Raw genomic sequence first — 26,123 nt, 5'->3', positions numbered from 1 at the left:
CTCGACCCCAGTTGACTCGGCTGTCCACAGGTAAGGTCTTATGCGAACTAGTGTAACCCTGCCCGGATTGGCATTGCCTATTGGTGTTAGTGGTTGCTAAGCAACCTGCGGGTGCACGGACTTATCTGTGCCGGCAGCCTCAGGACCGGGCGTTCAAAAGGAACCCGAGTGCTTTCCTTCATGACAAGCCTCCTGCCATATCGACATATGGCCTGAAAACACCACAAAATGATAACCCATTGAGCTCTCTATTTTCGACACTTTCACTTTCTGTGGTAAGGCAATATGGTGTGCATTACATCCCATAATGGGTATGATGGTGATGCATTATCATGCCTTCAGCGGTTCAACTTTTTGAAACTTCACACTTCACACCGAACCACCCCCCCCACCCACTCCCCCTACCCCCCACTCAACAATCAAAAGTATGCGTCCGGACCTGCTTCCCATATGCTTGGAAGACAACAAACATCTGTCACATGCTCAATAACTGGTTCAGAAAAATATCCACTCATCTACATGCCAATAAACTTACCTACAGCTGTTAGCAAGAGCCAGAGTAACCAAGGTAGAATATTGGGCCAACTTTAGTTCCTGATATACATCAACGACTTCTTCAACATACCAGAAAAAAAATCATGCCGTATGATACACTATCCCAACAACAGAGCGGCAATAGCTACATCCCTCTCAGCAGATGTGGAAAGGATAAGATGCTGGTCCAAGACATGGAATATTTCATTCAATCCAGGAAAACCTCACATTCTCTCATTGGAAGGACAGTCTAACGAATCCATATCTCGAATTCTTTGATCATCCACTGGAAGAAATTGAGTCCCTTGATTTTCTGGGCCTCATTATCAGTCACATCCTCTCAGTGGAAATACAATATCTCAAAGCTGGCCTCAAAACCAGGCAAACACCAGGTATGCTTTGTCATCAGGCACCTGTTGTTGGTAAATCTAAACTTCTCCCTATGTACAAGAGTTTTTTTCCCAGAGTTCAAAGGAGTACTGCTCTCTCTCTCTCTCTGAAGGAATGGTACCACCATCTCACACCTCTCACTTTATGGACGCTGTGGAATCCAAAGTTTGCATCATCAATAGCATCTCCCAACAATAAGAAGAGACACAGGACATGTTCCTTCATTGCAGCGATTGATGGCCTCAAACTTTTTTTTTTACCAACTCCCTACTGTCTTGATTTCCCTGCTCTTTCAGCCCTTCAACTATTCCCAGCTGTTGCTCCTGAACACATGCTTTCTTTCAGTGGAACTCACTTTGTTCATCTTCCAAAATCCAGTGTTACAGCTCACCTCCACTCCTTTATTCAACTTTTCTCCCATATGTGGAAACTACCTTCCTGAGGTTGTTCCAATGCCATCCTCTCCTCCAGTGATTCAAATTGTCAGTACACCGCCATCGCATGTCATCTTCCATCCTAATCTGTGACCTTTCCATGCTTTAAGATATTAATGTAAAGAGGATGTAAAAAGATAGAGTACAGTGAAAAATAATAATTACTTACCCAGACTGTGATGCGGGCTTTCTGCAACTAACTCGGCATCCATTTGCTCGTCTTGTTCAACATCACCGCTGTCTACTTGAGATACATTCAGCTGCAGGCACTGACGGCACATGAAGTCTTCCTCGAGCCCGAACTCAGACTTGCTGCACTCAGCATGTACCCACCTGCATCACCACAACAGAAAAACGTCTTTTATTGATGAAACATACATGTGATCATAAAAAATAAATTTCCAAGAATGTTTGGCTGATCAATACACCCTATTAATGGCAGCAAGTCACAGCAAGTCTTTCACAAACCACATTCTTATCACAGAAAGCATATTTTTGTGTCCAATTTAAAGAGTTTGGGTAACTTCTTTTGGAGTTTGAGGGGTGGAAGCAGGGCTGACTGTCGGGGGGAGGGGGGCATTTTCGAACTACATGGTGTCCCATAAGAAGTCGAACAGTTTTTTTTTGCAGAATTGTATCTTTTTTTTGTTTTTATTCATGCGATTACGAGACTTGCATCATGAGAAAGAGAAACTCAAAGTTTTATTAAAGCAGAAAATTTGGTTTGAAAATCTCTGAAAAAGATAACAGCGGAATTATTCTTACATGCTGAACACTGTTCTTCATTTGTGAGACACTTTTTATTAATCAATAAACCAGGAAAAAAAACAAATGACAAGACGAGAATGGCACTCGGTAAAGCGCATTCCTCCACCAGGCTGAACAGTTTACATTTTGTATGCATTGATAGGCCGGATCTGCATCCGGAACTCAACCAAAATCTAATCAGCTTGTTCTTTTGACCTACCTAACACATGCACCAATTTTGGTCAAAACCTGTCCACAACTTTTTTGAGACAACATGCGATATATTGTTTTTGGCCACATCTTTCAATTGTGAAGAATCACTTAAAAAAAAATCGTATCTGGATCTGAACCCGATGTTCACCAAAATCTAATCAATTCGTCCTCGTCACACATCCAACATTCAATGACATTAATATATGTAAATTAATAGACGGAGCCAAGGTCCAATAATAGATAATTAATAGACGTATTCAAGATCGAACTCACGTTTAAACAGGATGTGATGAAGACACAAACTCACATGGGTCGACCGAAGCTTCACCTTGAGAAGAATTCACCGTCTGCCCGTGTTTTTCGGTTTTGTCTTCAGTGTGTGTGTGTGTGTGTGTGTGTGTGTGTGTGTGTGTGTGTGTGTGTGTGTCTCCTCTATAACTCCAAAACCATAACATCTCGCAGCCTGAAACTTTGCATGCACACTAAGAAAACTCCAAGGAAGTTGCAGAGTGAAAATTGGGTGTATGGGTTAATTAAAACACCTCTTTCGAAGAAAATTAACGGCCTTATTTAATTATATCCTTAATAAGGTGATCCTCAGCCACCTTGCTGTCTGGCGTCTTGACGTGTTTCCTGGGTAACCTTGCTGGAGTCTGAAGCCGCCATGTTCTTTTGGCCTGCTCGAACTCACATTGACTCGGAACAGGCCGTAACGACTTCTTAAATGATAAAGCTGTTGTTTTCACTTTCCTCACTCATATTATCGAATGCCTGTTCATCACAGCTACGAATCGCTGGGTACATTGCAGTGCTTATAAACACCTGGAGACGCCAGTGTTCATGGGTGTATTTCATTTGCGAATATGAATAACCGAAAGAAGCTCTTAAACTAACCAGAATTACAAAATGTAAGCTCCAGATTTGAAAGTATCAGCAGTTCCGACTCCGAAAAAAGTGCTGATTTGTGAAATTCGGACATTGCATGGGCGTTTCCGAGTGCATAGTTGCATCGACGGCAATTGGTAATCGCTTGCCAAGCAATGCGCTCCGTTGGAGTGCTTGAGTACTGAAGCCACTTACCGAGCTGTACAGTACAGTTCGAGTCAATTGATAGCGAAACAGTTCATGTCCCAATCGGGATGAACAGTCGAAAGTTACGACAAGGTAGAGGTATGTATACAGCACACACAGACGTGGTACATATGGGTAGATTTGGATCTGTACGGACCCTCTGCGGGTGTGTAGACATGCCATGCCTGTTACGGGTGCCATGGTGGCAAAGTTTCATCCCATATCTTATGGAGGTTCTTTCAGGTTTTCCTTTGTCCTCACACCTGTTTCTAAAGTATTTGGTTATCGGATTTGCTTTACAAAGGTTTGAAGTTGCTCTTTCTGAGTTTCAAAGCAAATTATATTTGATAACGCCCGATTTCTGAGCCGTTTGCCGTATTAACGTATTTTCTAAATTACCGAGCCCAATTTTTTTCCACCAGTCACATGCAGCTGTTTTTAAAGATTCATGTTTGTGATCATCTCCCTGAAATGTCTATATAAATGTAACGTTTTTCGGTGAAAGCGACTCAAGGTTCTTGGGTTGTATACAGTACGTACTGTCGTCAGTAATCACACTGACTCCAACCTGCCAGTTCCCGAAAAATTTCCGATATCGGCCAAGTGTGTGTGTGTGTGTGTGTGTGTGTGTGTGTGTGTGTGTGTGTGTGTGTGTGTGTGTGTGTGTGTGTGTGTGTGTGTGTGTGTGTGTGTGTGTGTGTGTGTGTGTGTGTGTCGCTCACACAAAGCATAACATATTCTCTCTGATAACTCCACTGGCGTGTCTGCGTCTGTGTGTGTGTGTGTCACTCACACACACACACCATAACATATTCTCTCTGACAACTCCGCTAGTCTCTCAGTGTCTCTCTCTCTCTCTCTGACAACTCCGCTAGTCTCTCAGTGTGTGTCTGTCTGTCTGTCTGTCTGTCTCTCTGTCTCTCTGTCTCTCTCTCTCTCTCTCTCTCTCTCTCTCTCTCTCTCTCTCTCTCTCTCTCTCTCTCTCTCTCTCTCTCTCTGTCTCTCTGTCTCTCTCTCTCTCTCTCTCTCTCTCTCTCTCTCTCTCTCCGTCCCTCCCCCCCCCCGGCCATATCCGGACAGTGGTTATATCTGGTTGTGGTTTGTTTCCAGACTTGTCTGGATGGGAGTTTGTCTGCAGACGTGTCCGAGCGGTGTTTATGTCCGGGAGGTGTTTGTCTCCAAACGTAGTTGGGCGATGTTTATATCTGGATGGGAGATTGTCTCCAGACATGTCGGGATGGTATTTATCTCCAGATGTGTCCGGGTGGTGCTTATGTCCAGACGGCAGTATGTGTCTGGGTGGTATTTATAATATGACCGGTAGAAAATGGATTCAAGACATTATTTTGTTTCCATCTTCACTGTTATTCGATGCAGAATCATTTTGATGAGAGTATGAATCGTAATTGATGCTCCACCACATGTCAACCATGCCTCCCCCCTCCCCCTTTTCCTCACTCGCCCTCCTGTGTCTGTCTCTCTGTGTCTGTCTCTGTCTCTCTTTTTCCCTCCCTCCTCTCTCTCTTTTCCCCTCCCTCCTCTCTCTCTTTCCCTCCTCTCAGGAGACATATCTATACGAAGAGTAAAAGCATACTGAGCAGAAAAGAATAACAAAATTATTTCTGAAAACCCTGCAAAGTAAATTAAAAATGTAACGTCTTACACATGTACGCACGCACGCACACACACGTATGTGGACACCTGCTCGTCCAACATCTCATTCCAAAATCATGGGCATTAATATGGAGTTGGTCATCCCCTTTGCTGCTATAACAGCCTCCACTCTTCAAGGAAGGCTTTCTACCAGATGTTGGAGAATTGCTGCAGGGATTTGCTTCCATTCAGCCACAAGAGCATTGGTGAGGTCGGGACCTGATGTTGGGCGATAAGGTCTGTCTCGCAGTAGGCGCTCCAATTCATCCCAAATGAGTTTGATGGGGTTGAGGTCAGGGCTCTGTGGAGGCCAGTCAAGTTCTTCCACACCGATCTCGACAAACCGTTTCTGCATGGACCTCACTTTGTGTACCGTCATGCTGAAACAGGAAAGGTCTCACACAAACTGTTGCCACAAAGTTGGACGCACAGAATCGTCTAGAATTACAAGGATTTACAAGGAATTAAGGCACAGGAGGTGCCTATCATGCCTGTGCCACACCAAGACCAGATTTAATCAATCCATTGATACCCCTTCCCTTTGTGTGCAGCCTTTTTGGCTGCGACACTGGCACTCATCATGCCGACCTCGGAAGGATGACAGGCTGAGTCAACCCCTGGTGTTAATTCAGCAGACAACGGGGCTTGAACTCAGGACCCTAACCACTTAGCCAATAGCAGAATGTCATTGCATGCTGTTGTGTTAAGATTTACCTTCACTGGAACTAAGGGGCCTTGTCTGAACCATGACAAAACAGCCCCAGAACATTATTCCACCTCCACCAAACTTTACAGTTGGCACTATACATTCGGGCCGGTAGCGTTCTCCTGGCATCCACCAAATCCAGATTCGTCCGTCAGACTGCCAGATGGTGAAGTGTGATTCATCACTCCAGAGAACACGCTTCTACTGCCCCAGAGTCCAATGACGGTGAGCTTCACACCACTCCAGCCGACGCTTGGCATTGCGCATGGTGATCTTAGGCTTGTGCTTGGCTGCTCGGCCATGGAAACCCATTTCATGAAGCTCTCAACGAACAGTGCTTGTTCTGACGCTGCTTCCAGAGTCAGTTTTGAACTCGGTAGTGAGTGTTGCAACCGATGACAGACTATTTTTCCACGCTCTGTGCTTCAGCACTCGGCAGTCCCGTTCTGTGAGCTTGTGTGGCCTACCACTTCGCAGCTGAACTGTTTTTGCTCCTCGACATTTCCTCTTCACAATAACAGCACTTAGAGTTGACCGGGACAGCTCCAGCAGGGCAGAAATTTGATGAACTGACTTCTTGGAAAGGTGGCATGCTTTGACGGTGCCACATTGAAAGTCACTGAGCTCATCAGTCCAGCCCATTCGATGCCAATGTTTATCTATGGAGATTGCATGGCTGTGTGCTTTATTTTATACACCTGTCACCAATGGGTATGGCTGAAATAGCTGAATACACAAATTAGAAGGGGTGTCCACATCGTTTTGGCCATGTAGTGTGTGTGTGTGTGTGTGTGTGTGTGTGTGTGTGTGTGTGTGTGTGTGTGTGTGTGTGTGTGTGTGTGTGTGTGTGTGTGTGTGTGTGTGTGTGTATGTATGTGTGTGTATCTCAAGTAAATCAGATGAAAATTGACGATCTATGGGACATTTTCACAAAAGCGGGTCAGGTAACGGTAAAGAACAAACTCAAAAATCAACTCTCTTTGATATTCTCGAAATAGTGCTTGAACCCCTTATAAGGCCAAGAAAAATGTTCAAATGATGTCACAACGCAGGGTCACCATAAGGCCTCTGCAGTGACTGGGAAATATATGCTTGATAAAAATTCTCGGACAGTCTTTACAGTTACCTGACCCACTTTTGTGAAAATGTCCCTTATGACCTTGACCTTTCACCTATTGACCTAAAAAAACAAAAAACAGACTTCTTGCTTGTGACAACCTCTACCAAGTCCTTAAGTTTCATCAAGATCAGAGTAAGAATGTAACATGTAGGTGATTGAGAGACATGCATGTATGCATGTATACCAAGAGTGAGAATTGCTTTGCAAAACATGTCCACTACCGATGCGATATTTTCTAAGTCCAAACAGGGCATAACTGGAAAATTCAAGAAAGCCCTAAAAACTTGAACTTGCTCCTGTAACTTATTACAATAAAGCTACACAGCAAGGTTCAATTGAATGTGTTGGAGGGTATGGGGAAATAAAAGTCTGAAAAAACGACAGGTGGGACAGAGACAGACAGACGGACGGACGGACGGACAAACCTACAGTCCCCTCCGGTGAAACCGGGAGGGGACTAATGGCAGAACTAATAACAAAATATATTTGCGAATCTTCACTTTCGCAGGAACAAACTTTCAGATAAGGGTGGAAAACACAACTTCCGTCCACCTTCGGTGGTGGAGGTAATTGTAGTCAGAACAGCTTTGGGTTGCCATTTCAAATGCCAGTCTCATAGCCATAAGACCAAAAACAGAACAATGTCATGAGCATTCGAAATGGCATAATGCTTTATGGGACACCCTGCATATAAAGCAAGTTGGGTTAATTTGACCAAATGATTCACATCAACGTACAATATGCATACAACACAGCACATCTGATGGTTAATTTTTCTGGCACTTATCTTACATGCATAAACTAATACTCATATTTTACAGAGCACAGACCAGGGCACCTCTTTCAACGTTTGCTTTTTGGAACCTGACATTCAAAGCTCAAACCAACATTATTCCTGGATAATACCGACATAAGTGGTGAAAGAGCCCACGTCATGCTCAGATGAACCACACTGACTTGAACTTGTACCTTTGACAGCCCTGACAGAGAAGCTTGGAAGATTTGCCATCAGGTAAGGTTGTGAGGTTACAAAGTAGGCAGGGTGCCCGACGAGCTCTAGTCTGCAGGCACAACTCGCACAATGAGAAATCATGATGCCAGCAAGCTGAGGGTGAGGGGCCTGGGCTCCGTGAGCCACAGTCTTGGCAAATGCAGCAGTTCTGTGGTTGTGGTGGTGGTAGGGGGAGTGTGGAGAAATGTGGGGGTGGGGAGGTTAGTTTATTAACCAAATGCCATTTTGTACTATATAATTGTCACAAAACCCAAGGTTCTTTGATGGAATAATGTCCAACTGGTAGTTGGATGTAGTCCAAACATGAGTTGATTGAAAGGAGAAAGCATGGCACTGGCAAAGCAAATGGTGACTCACTCTGCTCTTTTCTTCATTTCCACCCCACTGCTTTATCACCCCCTCCACCACACCCCCGCTTTGCTTTGCCACTTATATACACAGCTTATGAACATTCCCAAAAGCTCCGCCCTCGAGGTAATAATCGTAAAGACGAGACAGTTCGACATCGAGACTGTCAAATGCTGCTTGTTACCACAAGATGGACCCATCTCCAGAGTTCAACAACAACAACAAAAAAAATCCCCGAACTCGCATGGTTTTCCACAGACAGAAACAATCTACCTTTAACATAAACACCTGTCACATTTTTACTCTCTTCGACATTTACATCAACCAGCCCAAACTAACATTACAAAGTATTATGTGATCACTCTTTCCCCAACAAATCATAGGTACAAGAGCAGAAAGAACACACAGAACAGCAACTATCAGGGCCGCTTCTTCCCGGTGGTGGTTGTACCTCCCCCACCCCCACCCCAACGTAAATGGGGAGCAAATATTTCCCCATTCTTCCCTGCTGCTCAGATTTGTCATGGCAGTGTGATCAAGGTTGGAGTGCCCCATGGACCAGCCTTTCTATATATATATATATATATATATATATATATATATATATATATATATATATATATATATATATATATATATATATATATATATATATATATATATATATATATATATATATATATATATATCTGTCGTGGCCCTGACATTGTGAAGGCGAAACACACCATCCAAGATGCAGCCAACAACACACCGAACATGATGCACTGCCGAACAGTCACCCGTAAAGAATGTGCATCAATTGACAAAAGCATCCGGCCAATAAGCGAACACACAGGAGGGAAAATAAATAAACAAACAAAGCAAATAAAAGCAGCAACACCTCGGTAATCGAAGCGAGAGGAATACAAACCACGAACCTTGCATTTCCAGATATTTTTGGGGACATCCTTCAGTGGGGGTTGCAAACAGAACGTGTGGTACCCTTTGTCACAGGTGTCACACACGAGCATCTTGTTGTCATCCCCTGCCTCCCTGCCGTGCAATGGTAAACACACTTGAAAAACTGGGTATTTCCTGTCCTGTAGTATTGTAATGTGCAAAGATCATAAAGTAATGGTGAACACAACAAAAAAATAATGGCAGCACAAAACGTAATCTTTGTTTATGAAATGTCTAAAGCTCGGAATAGAATGTGCTGTAAATTTCTGACACCGTAAGTTTCAGCACAATGCCGAGGTTTCTGCGAAGCTTTTGCAAACCTCAAAGTATGCGATCCACAAAGCAGCGATGCGAAGGTAATTTTACGGACGCAACGGTGGACCAAAACAGGAACACAAACACTCAGACCACCGCGACGCTAATCTATCCAACGGTACCCTACAAAATAGATATGATGTCTTTCACCAATTTATAATGTCGGTAATTTTGTGGTCCGAATTTACTCAAAATGTCAATAATTTTCGATTTACCATAAATATGCCGAGTCGATGCGTCCTTGGTGGTTGTAGCAATACAAACCGAAATGGTTTCATGCTTCACCAATGGCTAAAAAGACCCTGCGTTTTCCAGAAATTGGACAAGGTTTGTCCGAAACACCTGAGTGTGGATCGCTTTTGCGCTCGGAACACTTTACAGAGCACTGCAATGAAACAATGGAGATGGCTAGATCTTGTGGTTATCCGCCACAATTGAGAGAGGATGCCATCCCCATGATTGAGCAGAAAGAAACAGCCGTCGCTCAAAACTGTAACACCATCTCTACCCTGCTAACAGCACATATACATGGATGGTTGAGCGGCAAATCAAACATCTGTTGCCATTGCCTGGCACTTACCGCAAGAGAACCTGAAAATAATTATTTATTATCAACACAATTTTCTGCAAATCAAATGAACCACTGTCAATTTATCGTGGAGAGAATGTATGTATGTATGTATGTATGTATGTATGCTTATTGTTTTAGAAAACTTACCCCAGGTGGAGAGCATACATGGACAAGTTAGGTGACAAGAGGATCAGGTATTTCATTAGTCTTTGTATAGATAGTCCTTGTTCCCTTGTCAAAGGGCTATTTGGGGGACATGTGTTTCCTCGGCTGTGTTTGTCCCGTGTAATGTCTTCCCCCTCCCACGCTGTTACTTTCAATCTTTCTTCCTTCACACCATCATCCTGTTCCATCACCCTGTTACGTTCAATTATCCCGCCAATACCCCAATCGGTCTGTTTCAATGGTCCACCAACAATCTTCCCTCCATCAAACATCCTTTCAATAGTCCCGCCTTCACCGCATCGGTCTTCAATCCCACGACCGTGTGGTCATCCCTCAGTCGTGTGGGGTTCCTTTTCGTGTTCCCTCCATCCGGAGCATTGCATAACAACCCATCGGGTGCTCTCGCGTGCATGATCGTGTCACTTGGTGCTCGGCATGGCCTGCGAAGCACGGCGCTTCTCGCGGGTGTGGTACAGAGACAAAACAGTGCGACTGGGCATTTTCCGCGTGAACGAGGGGGCTGGGGGCTCTCGTCTAGGCTTTGCGCACGTAAAGGGTGGGGTGGTGGCTTCGGTGAAATTTCCGTCAGGATGGTGCAGCAATTTCCACAAGTGGCGTCATGCACCCACCCCAATGTGAGGAGGAGAAGGCTTGTGGGAAGAGGAAAAGAAAGCTGATGTGAAGAAGAGGCAGAGAGGGAAGAGACGCACTCGGGATAATCTCGTGTGAGCAGGGACGCAGAGCGCTCAGGAGCACATGGCTCAGAAAGCAGAAGAATAAAAAGGCAGACAGCAGGAGAGAGGGCAGATGCAGAATGCTGAGGGAAGCAGAAAGGAGAAACGAAAGGGACAAGCTCGCCTGAGCAGAAGATTGACAGACTGAGAAGGCTCGTGAGGGAAGGAACAGAAACACGTGAGGGAAAAGGACGGAAAGTTTCACGAGCAGTTGGTGTCGAGTTTCTGTAGAAAAGGAACACTCCTTCCATGAGCGTCATCCTGCCCTCTCGATCCTTTCAGCCACGAAGGACGAGGAGGGTGAACGGCGGCATCTCATCGACGGGGGTCTGAGGAGAAAGGATCTGAGGCAGAGGAGGGTGAGTCGCACATTTAGCTCGCATATCTGGGAGGCCAGAGAGGACTCGCCTACTGGGTCCGGGAACCTCATGACGCAGCTGCGTGTCGCCATCGCTTCACATCACCACTGCTCATCTTCCCCATCCATTTTCTTCCGCATTCTCCTGTATATTTGTGCGAGGTGAGGGAGAGAAGGAAAGACTGCTTTCCTTTTCTCCATTTATTACTTTTATTTTATTTTCAAGTCCTTGTTTTATTCTTCGCCCCTGATTGAATGATGGCCAAGTCTTTTGTTTAAGTAAGAGTTAAGAAGAATACATGTTATGGTTAAATCTGCTCTTATGTGCCTTTTCGCTTTCTTTCTTATAAATACTTGCTTTCAAATGACTGCTTGCTTGTGTGATTGTAATAAATAATTCCTTGTTGCTATTTCCAATCTGTCTCAGTTTTCTTTTCCTTTATTGGTCTGATGCATTGCACAAGTATAGTTAGACAGGAAGTTCTACCCTAATCATTGGCTTCGTTAGCCAGCGCACACTCACTGTAACGCTCAGCAGTAATCCAAGTGTGCGCTGAGGGCACTGAACTCAATTAGCTGGCCATCCACAGGTAAGGTGTCATGTGAAGTAGTGTAACCCTGCCCGGATTGGGCGTGCCAACCGGCGTTCGTGGTTGCTTAGCAACCTGCCGGTGCACGGAGTTATCTGTGCCCGGCGGCCTCAGGACCGGGCCTCCGGGAGTGACCCCCACTGGGGAGTGACCCAAGTGCTTCCCCTCGTGGCAAGCCTCAAACTCTGCATCCGCGACAGCATGTATATCTACTGCTCCGAAAGGATTTGACCAATTACGCTGAAACTTTCAGGGTCCCACCCCATCAACCACTCTCAATAATCCCCCATCAACTATCACCCTAAAAACACCCACAACCCCACACACCACCCCCCCTCCTCCACCATCCCCCCACAATTCCCCATCAACAATCACCCACACAATGCACACAACCACCTCACACAACCCGCCGCCAATGAGCAACACTCCACCCTCCACTGGGGCAGGACATCGACAAGACAAGGCACTATCACAGACACAAACGGTGTCGGGAAAGTATGAAACAGGACAATCCCATAACATACAAGACACATGGTCAACCTGCGACAGTGGGAAAAAGCATTTGTCACCAATTTTGACATAGTGTGCCTGGGTGGTGTGCGTGTTGTTTTTCCACTGGAGAAGTGCAACTGATTTACCAATTAATCCCTGATAAACCACCAATTAAAAGAAAAACAAAACCTACCCATCATAGTGAACATACAACCAGTGTTTTCATCTTCACTAACACTTCTACCATCTTCACCTGAATCGCTCGCATCGGGCTCGAAGTGATATGGCTCCACAATCCCCCGAAAGATTTTCCATCATTAATTTGGTCTCCAACCGTTTCTTCAAAATCCCATGATCAGTTTCAACACACTGAAAACCTTCAGAGTTGTTAATGACGGTGGATTCAGTGTTGGAATCCAGGTTCGACACGCACCGTTTCGAGACGTAAAGCCGCCATTTGAATCAAGGCGAGCTCATAGTGTGATGTCACTGGTGAAAGCGAAACATCGACACTGTAGGGCTTTTTTCGGAACTTTGCGATTGGCAAAAAAATTTCCAAAAAAAAAATTTCCCTTCACATCAGACCGTGATTAATGATTTTCAATGGTTTTCAGATTTAAAAAACAAAACAATTACATTTGGGGGTCCCTGAAACGGGGCACCAACTAATTCAGGCAGACAGGACGCCCGTTTAACGTCCTTCCGAGCGGCGGCAAGTGCATGATGCCTCGCCCTGCCTGCAAAACAGCAGAAAGACGGTTTATAGCTGGGTCGGGATTCAAACCCACGCGAGACAGCTCAGAGGCGAGTGTACGCACCTCTATTAGTCGATGCTATCCTGCCAGCCCCCAAAGTGCTTATGCATGGCACAATCAAAGAATGCAATATCAAGCAAAACATCGCTTACTTGCACGTCTGACAGATTTTGCACTCTGGACATTGCCAGCCTGCTCGGCGGACGGGGCTCGGCTCGATCTCAAGACAAGCGCCGTGGTAGTGCTGTCCGCAGCTCGTACAAAACAGCTGGTTGGATACATCTCCCGCCGAGTCACAGACCGCGCACTCTGCTTCTTCACCAACTGCGTCCACGGGGAAGCACAAACAGCAAATGCTCAACTATACTTAACAGGGCAAAACCAGAATGGATTTACAGAGCAACCAGAAGCTTTAAATTATTTGGTCGAACAAACGTTTGCCAAAATACACACAGGATTACTCACAGTTTATAATCCACTAGCTCTTGGTCTGTAGTTAGCAGCTCTCCTAATGACTATCATAATATTTGCGTGGAAGCAGATGCAACTGAAGCGTTGTGTTTACAATTTATTTTTGAAGGAAATAAAACGGACATTGCTGAGCCTGACTGAGTGCCAAAGGCACACGCTGATAAATACTAGTCGCAAAGGGGTCTCCACTTTAATTTCCTGGGAATTTGGTGCGTTGTGTTTGAACAGCAAGGACGGGTGAGATAGTACGGAATAATCAGCGTGCGACAGAGCGAAACGCAGGTCATTACGTGAGCAAAGTACAGGTAACCGAGGATGGCTAAGCGATTATAACAAACGGAATATGGATTCAGGTGGTTCCCGTGCATTGACGCTTCACAACATTTCAACTAAGAAACACAAAAACGACATAATTCATTTGCAATAGTTTTTATTGGTATTCAAGACCTGGCAAGGGGAGAGTGTTTTGTTTGCGATAACAAGAACACATGCACGCATGGACACACACATGCAGGTGCAAACTAAACAGTGCAATGTGTTCATGTTATATTACCAGATGTTCACTAATAGGTTCTCAAGAACGCTCTATCGAGCTATGACGTTCGAGAAAGTCGGTGTGGAAAACATATACTGAAAGGCTGTAACTCGTCAGTGCTGTACAATCTTCAAAAAATATCAACAAAACGAAATTAATACCCAGATGCAGATTTGGCCTATTGGTGGGATATAAAACGTAAACTGTTCAGCCTGGCGAAGGTATGCGCTCAAACGAGTTTCGTTCTAGTGTTCACATTGAAAATCATTTCAGGCAAGTTCAAAAACACTGGTCAATAGACTTCTCAGTGAAGGTTTGGAAGTTTCAAGCACAAGGAACACAAAATGACAACAAAACCTTGGGGCAAGTTTATGTTTGAAGGAAGGGAGGAGTGAGTGGGGAGAAATCAGGAGAGGTGAGTGAAAGGTTAAACTGGAAGCAAAAGTAATGGATTCAAATACGCAGTAAAGAAGACATTTGCTGAAATCACTTACAGCCGGTGGAACTATGCAAAATGAATGTATAGAGGAAAATGGGTGGGGAAGGAAGATTGTGATAAAAGAAGGCACAGTTCCATTGATGGCCTTTGTGAGGGGTTTGGAGGGGAACTGGAGCCCCCGCACCTTCTCAGAGAAATTGCTAAATTTTCCCTCCCACTTTCTGTGAACTCACCTTTCGACCACGATTCCCCTTTGTCTCGGAAAAAAAAAATAATCAAGAATCCATGCAATCAATTATTACATTTATGGAATCACCTGCTCGGCCAAATTATTCAAAAAAAAACTTTTGAAACCTGCAGCTCATGGGAAAACAACATTATTTCTGTAGCGAGATGTGAGAGTGAGAGTGAGAGATACGGAAAGAGAAAGAGAGAGGACAGAGAAGGAAAGAGGGAAATAAAGAAAAAAAAGGAAAATAAAACAAACAAATAATGAGACAAGCCGGTAGGAGGCGATGGGTCGCCGAGCATGGAAACTATAAGATATAGAGCAAAATGGATGTCATATAGTGGATAGGGAATCACCTTAAGATTACGAATATCAAATCCCATCCAGTTCCATATACTGATAACTACTCGGAATCCATTTGAATGAAAAGCACCAAAAATGCGGTTTGAAATCGGAAATCCTCAAAGTTCGAAGGGGTGCTGTGGGTGAACAAAGATCTAAATCGAAAATCCGGCTCTATCGTTGGTGCACAATGTATTCCAGACGATTAGTGTGAATTTTCATGACCATCCGACCATAACCCTAGGAGGAGTAGCATTTGGCGCGAAGGCACCTCCAGCTCTCGCATATTATCGATTTTTGCACTAATTGACCTTTGACCCCTGACCTAAACGAAATCGGTCAATATGTCCTGAGGCAAAGTTGTAGTACTCATTGAGTACCATGAACCTGCAAAGTTTCATTCGTATCGATGCACTCACCTGGTCACTAGGGGGCCTTCAATTTTCGCCAATTTTTGCGCATACCCTAATTGTAGGGGGCGCTGCGGGTAAAGTATTCCATATATGACAAAAACCGGAATATATTTGATAGAGCATCACCTGTACATCATTCGTGCCAAATTTCATAACCCTACGTGGGATAATGGCTTTCGGAATTGATTTCACGTGAACGGTACTGATTTTGAAGGTTTTTCGGTTGTTGCTAGGGAACCAAAGCGTCCCTAATAACCATCACAATTTCCAAAGCACGAGGTCATAAGATGTACCTACCACCCGAGTTTGGTCAAAATCCACCCACGTTTACTACCAATTATGCTGATGACAAACAAACAAACAAACAGACAGAATTACTGACAATAAGGGTCGCCTATTTTGGCGACCCAACAAAAAAGATGGATGAGGGTTGGGGGAGTGAAAGGTTAAAGGAAACGAGAAGATGAGGGGAAGCAAGTGAGATGTATGAGGCATAAAGGTAAAGGAGGGGGCTTCCAAAATTTCTCAAATCTGCACCCACAACGTGGTACATGTCCCATGAATGAAAAACAGTCTGATAACACATTATCAACGACAAAATAATCATCCGAATGATCAGACGAGGATTTCAACCTCGGTCTTTTAAAGCGAAAAGTGCAAAAGGTTGCAAAAAATTTCATAAAACCTCACATCATATGAATGCTACAATCTCCATGACATACCAAGATCGCTAGCCTGGTTCAAATGGTCTGGGCAGAACAGCGTCAATGACTGAATGTCTTGGAATGCCCCAGCTCCGGCAGCGCAAGGGTAGTGGTAAAACCTCCGACAGTTCTCCTGCACGCACTTTATGGTTGCTCCCAAACGGTGGCAATAGGAACATCGCTGTAAACACAACGACACGAGTGTGGCATTCAGGACAGAGAACCGTCGGCCTTTCATGAATGTGCAAACACACCCAAAGCAGTTTCAACTTCCTCTTCCCTGTCCAAAATTTAAAAAAAAACAATAAACCATTGCAACTCCGTTAAAAGCATTCACGAAACCACAATTCCTTAAATTTGCAGTACACAAATCGGAGAGAAATAAAACCAAAACGAAGGCACAGGAAAAGGCCCTTTGGACCAATTTGAGTGTGATATCTCCACATCACTTACCAAGCAGTTCACCTAAACATAGATTAAACTGCCGTACAGTATCTGGAGCAAACAGACACCTAGAGGGAACACCTCTTCTAAAAGGTTCAAAAACACTTCATTTACTACAAAGGCTTCTTGGAAAAATGAATACAAAATTGGTTTTTATGAATACACAATAATTTCTGACTCAGCAAACTCAAAATCACAAAAAAATATTGAAGTCTAGTCATACAAAAGAAATGGAACACAATCTTTTTGCCAGAACTTTGGCTCCAGCCAAGGTGGTCAATTTGGAGGATACGTACCTGGGACAGCCCACAAATGACAGCTTTATCCACGTTCAACAGCGACTCGTCCTCGGCCATGCACACACCCTCCGACCATGCCGCACAGCAGTGGTGAGCCCAGCAGTATCCTGGATGAACGTACAACATACACTGAGCGATGAACTATGGCATTTGATGAACGTTTGGTGCAGCTATGGGGAGTGGTGTAGAGGTAACGACAATGGATCAACATCTAGGAGGTTGAGGCAGAGATGGCAACTCCAGTCGCAAATTGTATGACTTGCGACTTGACTTAAGACTTGGCCTTAAAACTTCAGACTCGACTTGAGCTTGTAGACTTGTTGACAATGAGGACATTCCATGTCAAGTGTACACACCCTCCCGACACTAATACCTCATTTTCTCCCCATATGTTGGTCATTTATTCACTTGGGTGAAAAAACTCAAAATACCAACTTTTACACCTGTGGGCCCATCGGGGCCCATTTTAGGGGCCCCCCAAATTTGGGCGCCCCGGGCTGCCCCACAATCTTCCAGAAGCCGTATCACAGGTTGTAGTGGTCCGATTTGGCTGATCTTGGTGTCGTAAAAGCGAGATCTTTTGAATCGCATGAAGTAAAATCACTCCGATACAGTAATTCAAAAAGTTATAGTTTGGGGCGCCCTTTGACCTTGGGCCCCCGCTCCCCAGCCAAACCGATGGTCCTGATTTTTTCGTGTGAGAATACCCCTTCATATACCCCAACACCTCAGCATAAATGAAAATAGGATCTCAATGGGTTCAAGTGTGATGATGGTTTTATTGTTCGGGGACTCGGTGCTGGACACACAATACATAGCGCAATATTTGAACACAAGATTTCCAATCCACTACATCAGTATATTGTACATAAATTTTCCACATGCACATGCAGGAACTGGAAGCGATACTAGTATGAGTAAGAGTTTTTCCTAGAATATTATAGTCAAGATTTTTTGCCAACCAATGTTTTATTTGACAGCTGTGTTTCTTTTTTTACTGATTGTGTAGGTTCTACCTGTAGCAGTTTTTGGTTCTACGGAAAGAAGTATATCAGAAATGTCTAAAATGCAGTGATCTTCAATGTCAGGAAAAAGAAGCTATTTGCGGGCCTGTTTGGATGAAGAAAATTCACTTTCACTTCATGAGTGTCCTGAAAGGCTTCCATGATGCAGGCAAGCCACCATTTTCCATCATAGTGCACTGTGACATAACCTGAGAGTTTCCCGTTAAAAGTTGGTGTAGATTTTGAAATAGCTGACTCGATACGGTGTTCCTCGCTAAGGCTGAATTCACGTACTTGAAGAGCAGTCTCAGAAATAGGGATGAAAGCATGAAGTTTTTGAGTTCCACCTATGGTTTTGGCCATTTTTAACCTTTCTTCCAGATTTCATTCTTCCTCGTCATAATATAAGCCTCTTGGATCCCGTAACCGAACTTCATTTCATTCAAACCATTTTCAGCAAAGGCGAAAATATCTTTTGGAAAAATAATTTGACTGTCGTAAGGTCTACGCAGGCTCTCACGTGTTGCTTCTCGTTTGACTGTACCTCTCACGCCATCTGAAGGGCCCTTGCCATGACTTGTGGCAAAAAATGCCATTCTGCGTCAATACCATACTCTGATTTGTGACGACATAGGTTTATGAAGGCTTTGCAATTCTTATATTGGCCAGCGCAACCGTCTGAGAAATAGTAAAGTTTCTTTACATTTCCAAAGCTAGATTTCAAGTGTTCAATGAGCATTCTTTGAAAGAGGTGGACTGAGACAGCGTCGTGAGTATTGCATTCTGATATAATCGTGAACGAATCGTGGTTTAATTTGCCATCGTCCGATTTGAAATAGTAAACCCAGGGGTGAATTGTCGCTTGAGAGTAGTTCCAATGGAATCCTTGGGCCGCATCCTGCAAGACAAACAAATAGTTCTCTGAGAAGTCTCCAATAATGACAAATTCTCCTTCACCGATGTCGTCTTTCTTATTTTTCAGAAACTGAGATTGGGCCTTGGCAATGAAGTCGTGTCTCACTAATTTCACCGTGCGTTCACAGAATTGATTAATGAATTCTTCCAAAGGCAGGACCATGGAGCTCAGTTCAGATCTGTCGGTGGATGTCCACCATTTAAACTGAATTTCATCAATATCCTCCAGTTCATAAGCACTCAGTAGCTCGGTTTTGAAGTCTTCAATTGATGGGCAACTTTCACAAGTTCTGAAATACCATGCCGGTTGTGCTGGGTTACAAACTATGCGTGCTATCACATGATGATAGTGAGGAAGTTTGGCTATCTGTGGCATTTTGGAACCAAACATCACGAGTTTCACATTTTGATGTATCGTACATACACATACACTGTGTGTACCGCCTGAACCGGCCAGGACACACTCCGAGGGACGGAGCATGGCGAACTTCGCGAATCCAACTTTCAAGCCAGGGTTCTTCTCTTTGAATTTCTGAAACAGTCCCTTGAGATTGTTTAGTACCAGGCGCTTTTGAATTTTGTCTTTTCCATGTTAATTCCTGACCACCACACAGTCCTTTTTTCCGGGCATTATTCGGCTGACTTCATCACTTCGGTAAAATTCGGTTACGGTGGATTTCACTTCGTCAGGCAATATTTTACCCTGTTTGGGATTTGGAGACAATAGCATACCATTTTATTTCTCAAACATTTTGGCTTGCACAGCCATTCTTTGGGAGCAACTGAATTCACTCATCATCCCTCTGATGCTCATATTCCAGGAAACATTGTCAGTGTACGTATTTGCTCTGAACGGCTCGAAACAACGTATTTTTCTTTCAGGCTTTTGATCACCTCTGGCATGCAGTTTTCATCACATTTTGACGCTGTATTTTGTGTTTTCTCCACAGTGCTTGGTCCAGCAACTAGTTCTAATTTCTTTCGCACAGAATCTTCCACTTTACTTCGCTTTTCAGGAACGTACCCTGGGTTCCTTTCCGCCTTTCGTTTGTCGAATGGGATTTCGCCTATCATCGATAACGACTGGTTTAATAGGTCAACTTCTGCTTCTCGCTCAAAAACCTCCTCGTCCTCATCTGTCGAAATAGATTCTGCAATGCCTTCGATAGTATGTTCTGATGATAATTTCGAACTGGTCGAAGATGATTCTTCAATACGCTCTGGTGACAACTGAGAAAGTTTTTTTTCTGCACGAAGTACAAAGTCTGTCATCTTTTTTGACCTTTGAAGAAAATTTCATCAACATATAATTTGACACATTACGAAGATCTTTTTGTTGTTTCGTTTTATGGCAGCTGAACAGATCGCAACAGTATTTTCGGAACTCCTTTCGATCTTCAGTCGCCATGCTTACTGTAAAATATGCAAAAACTGAGATTATCCCATTTATAACTTAATTCAATGATGGTTATACAAAAAATGTACACTTAAAAATCAATAGACACAATTGGCAGAATAATTTTTCGCAAATTATGCAATATATACAGTATACATATATAATAGTCCAGAGATGATGATTGTCAATTTCCGACATAAAGTCGCCTGCCAGCAGGTGATGTCATTGGAACGATGACGGCAAACGTCGCCCAATGTCGAATCAAGAATTAGTGATATGTTGACCCCGAACAATAAAACCATCATCACACTTGAACCCATTGAGATCCCATTTTGATTTATGCTGAGGTGTTGGAGTATATGAAGGGGTATTCTCACACGAAAAAATCAGGACAATCGGTTTGGCTGGGGAGCGGGGGCCCAAGGTCAAAGGGCGCCCCAAACTATAACTTTTTGAATTAGTTTCGGAGTGATTTTACTTTGCGCGATTCGAAAGATCTCGCTTTTACGAGCATTTTGATACCAAGATCATCCAAATCGGACCACTACAATCTGTGATATGGCCACTGGAATATTGTGGGTCAACCGGGGACGCCCAAATTTGCGAGGCCCTAAAATGGGCCCCGATGGGTCCCCAGGTCTGAAAATTGACACATAATGTTTTACCATGGATACAAACACTTGCACAAAAAAGAGTGAAATCTGAGACGATGTGTCAAAATTTCGCTGAAAAATGTGTACACTTGACATGGAACGCCCCCCAAAGTGAACCAATTCCTGAACCCTATTTTTTGCTTTTGCACATGTGGGGTAATTAATTGGGGGGTGGGGGGGATGAGAGTAGAAGATATCGGAAGTGGATATAAGAGAAAGTATGTACGGCATACTTGAAAAACTGGGGGGAAGAGCAGAAGGCAGGCAGGCATAGGGAGTCGGTTCCTCAGACAAGGCATTAAAGAGAGGAAGGAACGGAGGTAAGCATTCAGCTTCAACTTCAGGAGGAAAACCAAGTGTGGGTTTCAATTTCCATGGGTTGGCCAGAATATAATATTAGAGGGGTTGGAGGAGGGGTGAGAGATTGGGACTTTTCTACAATGAAAAACTTGTTCCAGGTAGTTCACCAATGACTATTTTAGTACAGATCTGAAGATAAGGATGCATAGCATCCTGCCTGTCAGAGGCAGGGTATACTGCTGTCTGTTCTGCACAGGGTGGAGTTATCAGTAAAATGGGATTGAGATCTTGACAAGAGAGAAGGAGGAGGAGCAGGTCAGGTTTGAGAGGAAGTTGAAAGGTCTAATAAAGAATGGATGCCATTTGGACAGATGTGCCAAAAAATAAACAGAAAATACCACCGTTTTCAGAGAAGGCATCAACTGTAATGCCGTGGACTAAAGTTTGAGGACTGACTACCAGCCAGCTGGCATGATGGCGATTGAAATCGACACAGACTGGCAAGTAAGAAATTCATTGGAAGGATAACAGAGAATACACACTTTAGGAAAGGGCCTTGGAGATAGAGTGGTCACAGCTGGAGGGACAGCTAACCACACACAGAAACAGGAAGTTGTTAAGGAGAGACTCAAAACCAGAAATACTCGATGAGGCTTGGAAAGGGTGAGGGCTTTTGGGAAGGGAGTTGTTTTTTTTTTTTTTTGTATACATTGTCGAGGCTCATATAAGAGCTAACACACAGCACATATAACAAAGGAAGCCGGAGACGAGAGGTGGGAAAGAGAACACAAAACAGTATGGAGCAGAGACATTAGGAGATCTGTGGAAGGGAGAGGGATGGGACGGGGAACATGGGGGTAAACTATATAGACACCACAGGGAATTTGAAGGAGGTGAGTGTGGGTAGATTAACAGGGGTAGAAAAGATCATGGTTTTGGATGGGGGAAGGTATGAGATGATGGTGAACAGCTGTTTTGAAGACCCAGGAGGGAAGAAAGTGATTGAAGAGAGTGTGGGAGTTTGTTCCAGAGGCGGGAAAAAAAGAGGAATGAAAGAGTGGAGTTGATTCTTGATTTTGGTAGTTTCACCAGAAGGGGGATACTGGCGGACCTTGAGCGCCCTGCAAAAATATGGGGTGGGGGGGGGAGCGAGGTCAGAGAGGAGAATGTAGAAGACAAAGACCACTGACTTGCCTGCAGTGAGACAGTGAGAGAGCCAAAGACTGAGACCCAAAGGACTCGGCTTCATCGGAGGAGATACCAATGATCCTAAATGCATTGGTTTCCACAGCACGAAGCCGAGAAAGGTGTGAGTCGGGAATTACAAACATTAACAGCAATATTACTTGTGACAAGAGCTGCATCTATAAAAGCGCAGGAGGCAGTAGCCAGGGAAGAAGATTGATGAGTTGGAAACAACCTATACGTGAAAGGTCAGAGGTTGCAAAGGCTAGCCAGATGAAGAGATGATGCAGAACATCAAAATGTATGCAGGATATGCCATGATATGGGTTGGTATCGGCATAGAGGGAATGAGGAACCTCTAGTATGATACCCGCAGAACTGATACCGAGATGAGATCCTCAATTGGTCTGTGTGCCCTTATGCTGGTTCAATTATTTGGAGCAAACTTCATTTTGATGATGATGCATGCTCACATCGAGCAAGCATAATCACTGATGATCTTGAACAGGAAGCATCGATAGGATGGATTGACCCGACCAGAACTGTACTAAACATATATATATAGGACATGCTGGAGGCCAATAGCAGCCTGTATCGTACAAACCAGGACACCCAAACATGAAGAATAACTGGGGAAGAGGAGAGATAATTGATGTACACCGACAAATAGCGTTGGGCCTAAACACTGCCTTGCTGCACATGAGCCTCAATAGCAAGATCATGAGACAGAACGCAATGAAAAAGGAGAGGAAGAGTAATTAATAACCTTATGAACCTTCTTTTTGCTATACATTAATTCCGACAGATTAGCACATTTACCAATTTACATTTTGAATCAAGTGTTGCAATCAGTACCGAGAATAAAAATGATAATAATAATAATAATAATAATAATAATAATAATAATAACAACAACTAGCCGAAACCCCATCACAGACGGATTCCGTTCCATGAGCCCAATATGACAACCAGTGGCAGCTCTTGTAAGAGCCGGATCCCATTCGATGTACTCCATGGCCTTACCTAATGAGGCCTACAAAACGTCCTTGTACACGACATTTTTGGTGTACACTACTCCTTGTGAAGAAGTCCCCTGATTTGTGCACGTGTCTACTTTGACGTACACCATGTCAAAACTTCTGGCTCTCGAGAACGCGACCTACAGTTGTCCGTGCGAAAAAACTGGAGATGGTAAGTATATTCCCACTCCACGAAATGTTTGGCCTTGTGCCTTGTTAATGGTCATGCAGTATGCAAGCCGGATGGGGAATTGGACGAAAAGTGTTTATTCTGCTTCAGAGTTGAAGTTTGACTATTGCCACTATGTGCGATGCACTCTTACAGGTACGAAGATTCTTTCAGTCCAGGTTACAGTACCGAGAAAAACGTGACACAACCGATATGAGGAGCACAAAATTGGTCCTTCAGTATTAATATATAGATAATAATAATAATAACTGGAGGCACTATGCTTTATAACTGCGAGCAGTTATTGCCGGGTACCATGACGCCCTGCTTTGATCGGACAACTGACCCACAACGTCCTCTTTATCAAGAAAACATTAATTTAATTTTTGCCCTTCAATCGAATATCGTCACCAATCCGCGTGACCTATCATATATCCGTCATTACCTGTCTCCTCCCACCCCAATCCCTCCGGACTCACACCCCAGCCCTTCCTCCTCCCACCCGAGTCCCTCTGGATACCCAACCCACCCCACCACTTCCCCCTCCAACCACAGTCCCTCTGGACTCCCACCCTTTACCCCTCCCATCACAATCCCTCTGGACACCCATGGCCACTATTTCTGGCCGTCTGGAGGGAAAGGCATGGTATGCAGATTGGGCAGCACTAATGACCCATTCACACACATACACGAACAGCTCTATGCAGTATAATAAGGTATGATTTCTTGGGTATGATAAAATAATTATTTCTCTGAAACCGAATAACCGATCAATACTGGACTTTGCAGTTATGTTGCACTACCCTTGCTGTATATATTTTATTCAACAATGATATCATCAGTCACGTAGTTTGGCAGCCGCAGTTATTTCACAGGAAATACATTAAAAAAAATTAGATTTTGGAAACCGCTTGATAGCTATCGGTTTGAAACTTTGCAGTTATGATCCACTCCAATTGCTCCATGTAATGCGATATGATTCATATCGATGCGATAAGCCGTTGGAGAAAACAGGTTTGAAAATTTCAGTTTTCATACGAACATGGCTGCCACAACACGTGACCTATGACATTGAAAATTTGCACTCTACCCATGATTGGGTAGAGGATCGTGTGTGTGTGAAGTTTCGTCTTGATCAGATAAGGTTCATTTTTCTATCCAACATTGCTGTCACACTATGTGACCTATGACTATGTGACATCATTATTTTCACTGTGAATGCAGCAATGGTGGTTGATGATAGTTGCAAAGTTTCGCTTTGATGGGTTAAGCGGTTACAGAGAAAACATTATTTAATATTTTTCTTCAATCCAATATGGCTGCCAAACTATGTGACGTATCAATTATTTCTCAACAAACCTATATCCCCCAGCCTTGGAGCATGTGTGTGTGAAGTTTCCCCTTGATCTGAAGTCGTTCTGGAGAAGAAGTTTGAGGGTTTTCGGGTAAATTCAATACAGCCGCCAAACCATGTGACCTATCAATTAGAAATCAACAAACTTGTAAAAGGATGTCATTGGGAATGTGTGTGCAAAGTTTCACCTCCATCTGTCAAGCCGTTGTGGAGAAGAATAATTTTGTAATTTTTTTTTCTCAAAGCAATATGACTTCCGAACCACGTGACCTATGACATCAAAAAAAATTTTTCTTTCTTTCAGTGAATTGTTGCCTAGATGACGCTCAAGAAATTTCAAATTTTTTGGATGCAGCGTTCTACGTGTCGAATTTTCACCGGGACACCGACTTCACCGATGACATCACGGTTAACACCACTTATAGCCCTTGTGAAGATCTTGACAATGAGCCATGTTTCATAATTTTTTTTTTCCAGTGATCGGTTCCAGAGAAGAAGATGTCCAAAGTTTTTTGTTTTTTCCAACAGGGCTGCCACCCCATGTGACCCATGACGTCATAATTATAATTAAAAAATTCTGCATGTGTCGTCGCACATATGGTTAAAATTTCGTATCAATCGGACAAGTTGTTGCTGAGAAAACACATGTTAAAGGAAATCTTCGAGCAAAAAAAAATCCCAAAATGGGAATAAGAATAATCGCAATAATAGAAATAACAAATAATCTGAACAGAAACAATCGGGTACCACGGCCTGTAAGGCTAATGGTAATCTAATAATAATAATAAACGTTGACTCCCAAACATGCTCCAAACTCTGCCCACAACCTGAACAGTGAGAGCTGAATGTGCAGTTTCAGATAAGAATATATCACGAGAGAATGTATTCTAATGTTTTGTTTTGTTTTCGATTAAATAGTTTTCAGATCTGAATAATTCAACTATCGGTGCAGTATAAGGCACTGATAAATCCTTTGCAGAAATTTTATATAAAAGGCTGGACCTCAGCACCTGATTGAGTCAGTCTCGAAGAGTCTTCATTGTATTCAGAAATTGATTTCGACATGAAGCATCTGTCACACACTTGTAAATTTACATACAAAAAA

At 43.6% G+C, this 26,123-nt stretch overlaps 1 protein-coding gene across 18 annotated transcripts in view; it reads right to left on the bottom strand.

Annotated features, from left to right (window-relative positions):
- Positions 1 to 26,123, bottom strand: part of LOC147028199 (histone-lysine N-methyltransferase 2C-like) — a 275,536-nt gene that overhangs the window by 151,084 nt on the left and 98,329 nt on the right. For all 18 annotated transcript variants that reach the window (XM_085878349.1, XM_085878353.1, XM_085878348.1 and 15 more), the window contains 6 exons: positions 17,021 to 17,130; positions 16,299 to 16,461; positions 13,300 to 13,471; positions 9,146 to 9,260; positions 7,838 to 8,028; positions 1,528 to 1,691 (listed from right to left, as the gene is read on the bottom strand). In XM_085878349.1, coding sequence (XP_085734475.1) covers positions 1,528 to 1,691; positions 7,838 to 8,028; positions 9,146 to 9,260; positions 13,300 to 13,471; positions 16,299 to 16,461; positions 17,021 to 17,130 — 915 coding nt within the window. The remainder of the gene's footprint in view (positions 1 to 1,527; positions 1,692 to 7,837; positions 8,029 to 9,145; positions 9,261 to 13,299; positions 13,472 to 16,298; positions 16,462 to 17,020; positions 17,131 to 26,123) is intronic.

Source organism: Eptatretus burgeri, chromosome 4 (genome assembly GCF_056783735.1).
Source record: "Eptatretus burgeri isolate ZD-2024b chromosome 4, Ebu_testis_v1, whole genome shotgun sequence".
Taxonomy (NCBI): Eukaryota; Metazoa; Chordata; class Myxini; order Myxiniformes; family Myxinidae; genus Eptatretus; species Eptatretus burgeri.
Note: the sequence above shows the minus strand (reverse complement) of the source record. Positions and strands in the feature narration are given on the sequence as shown.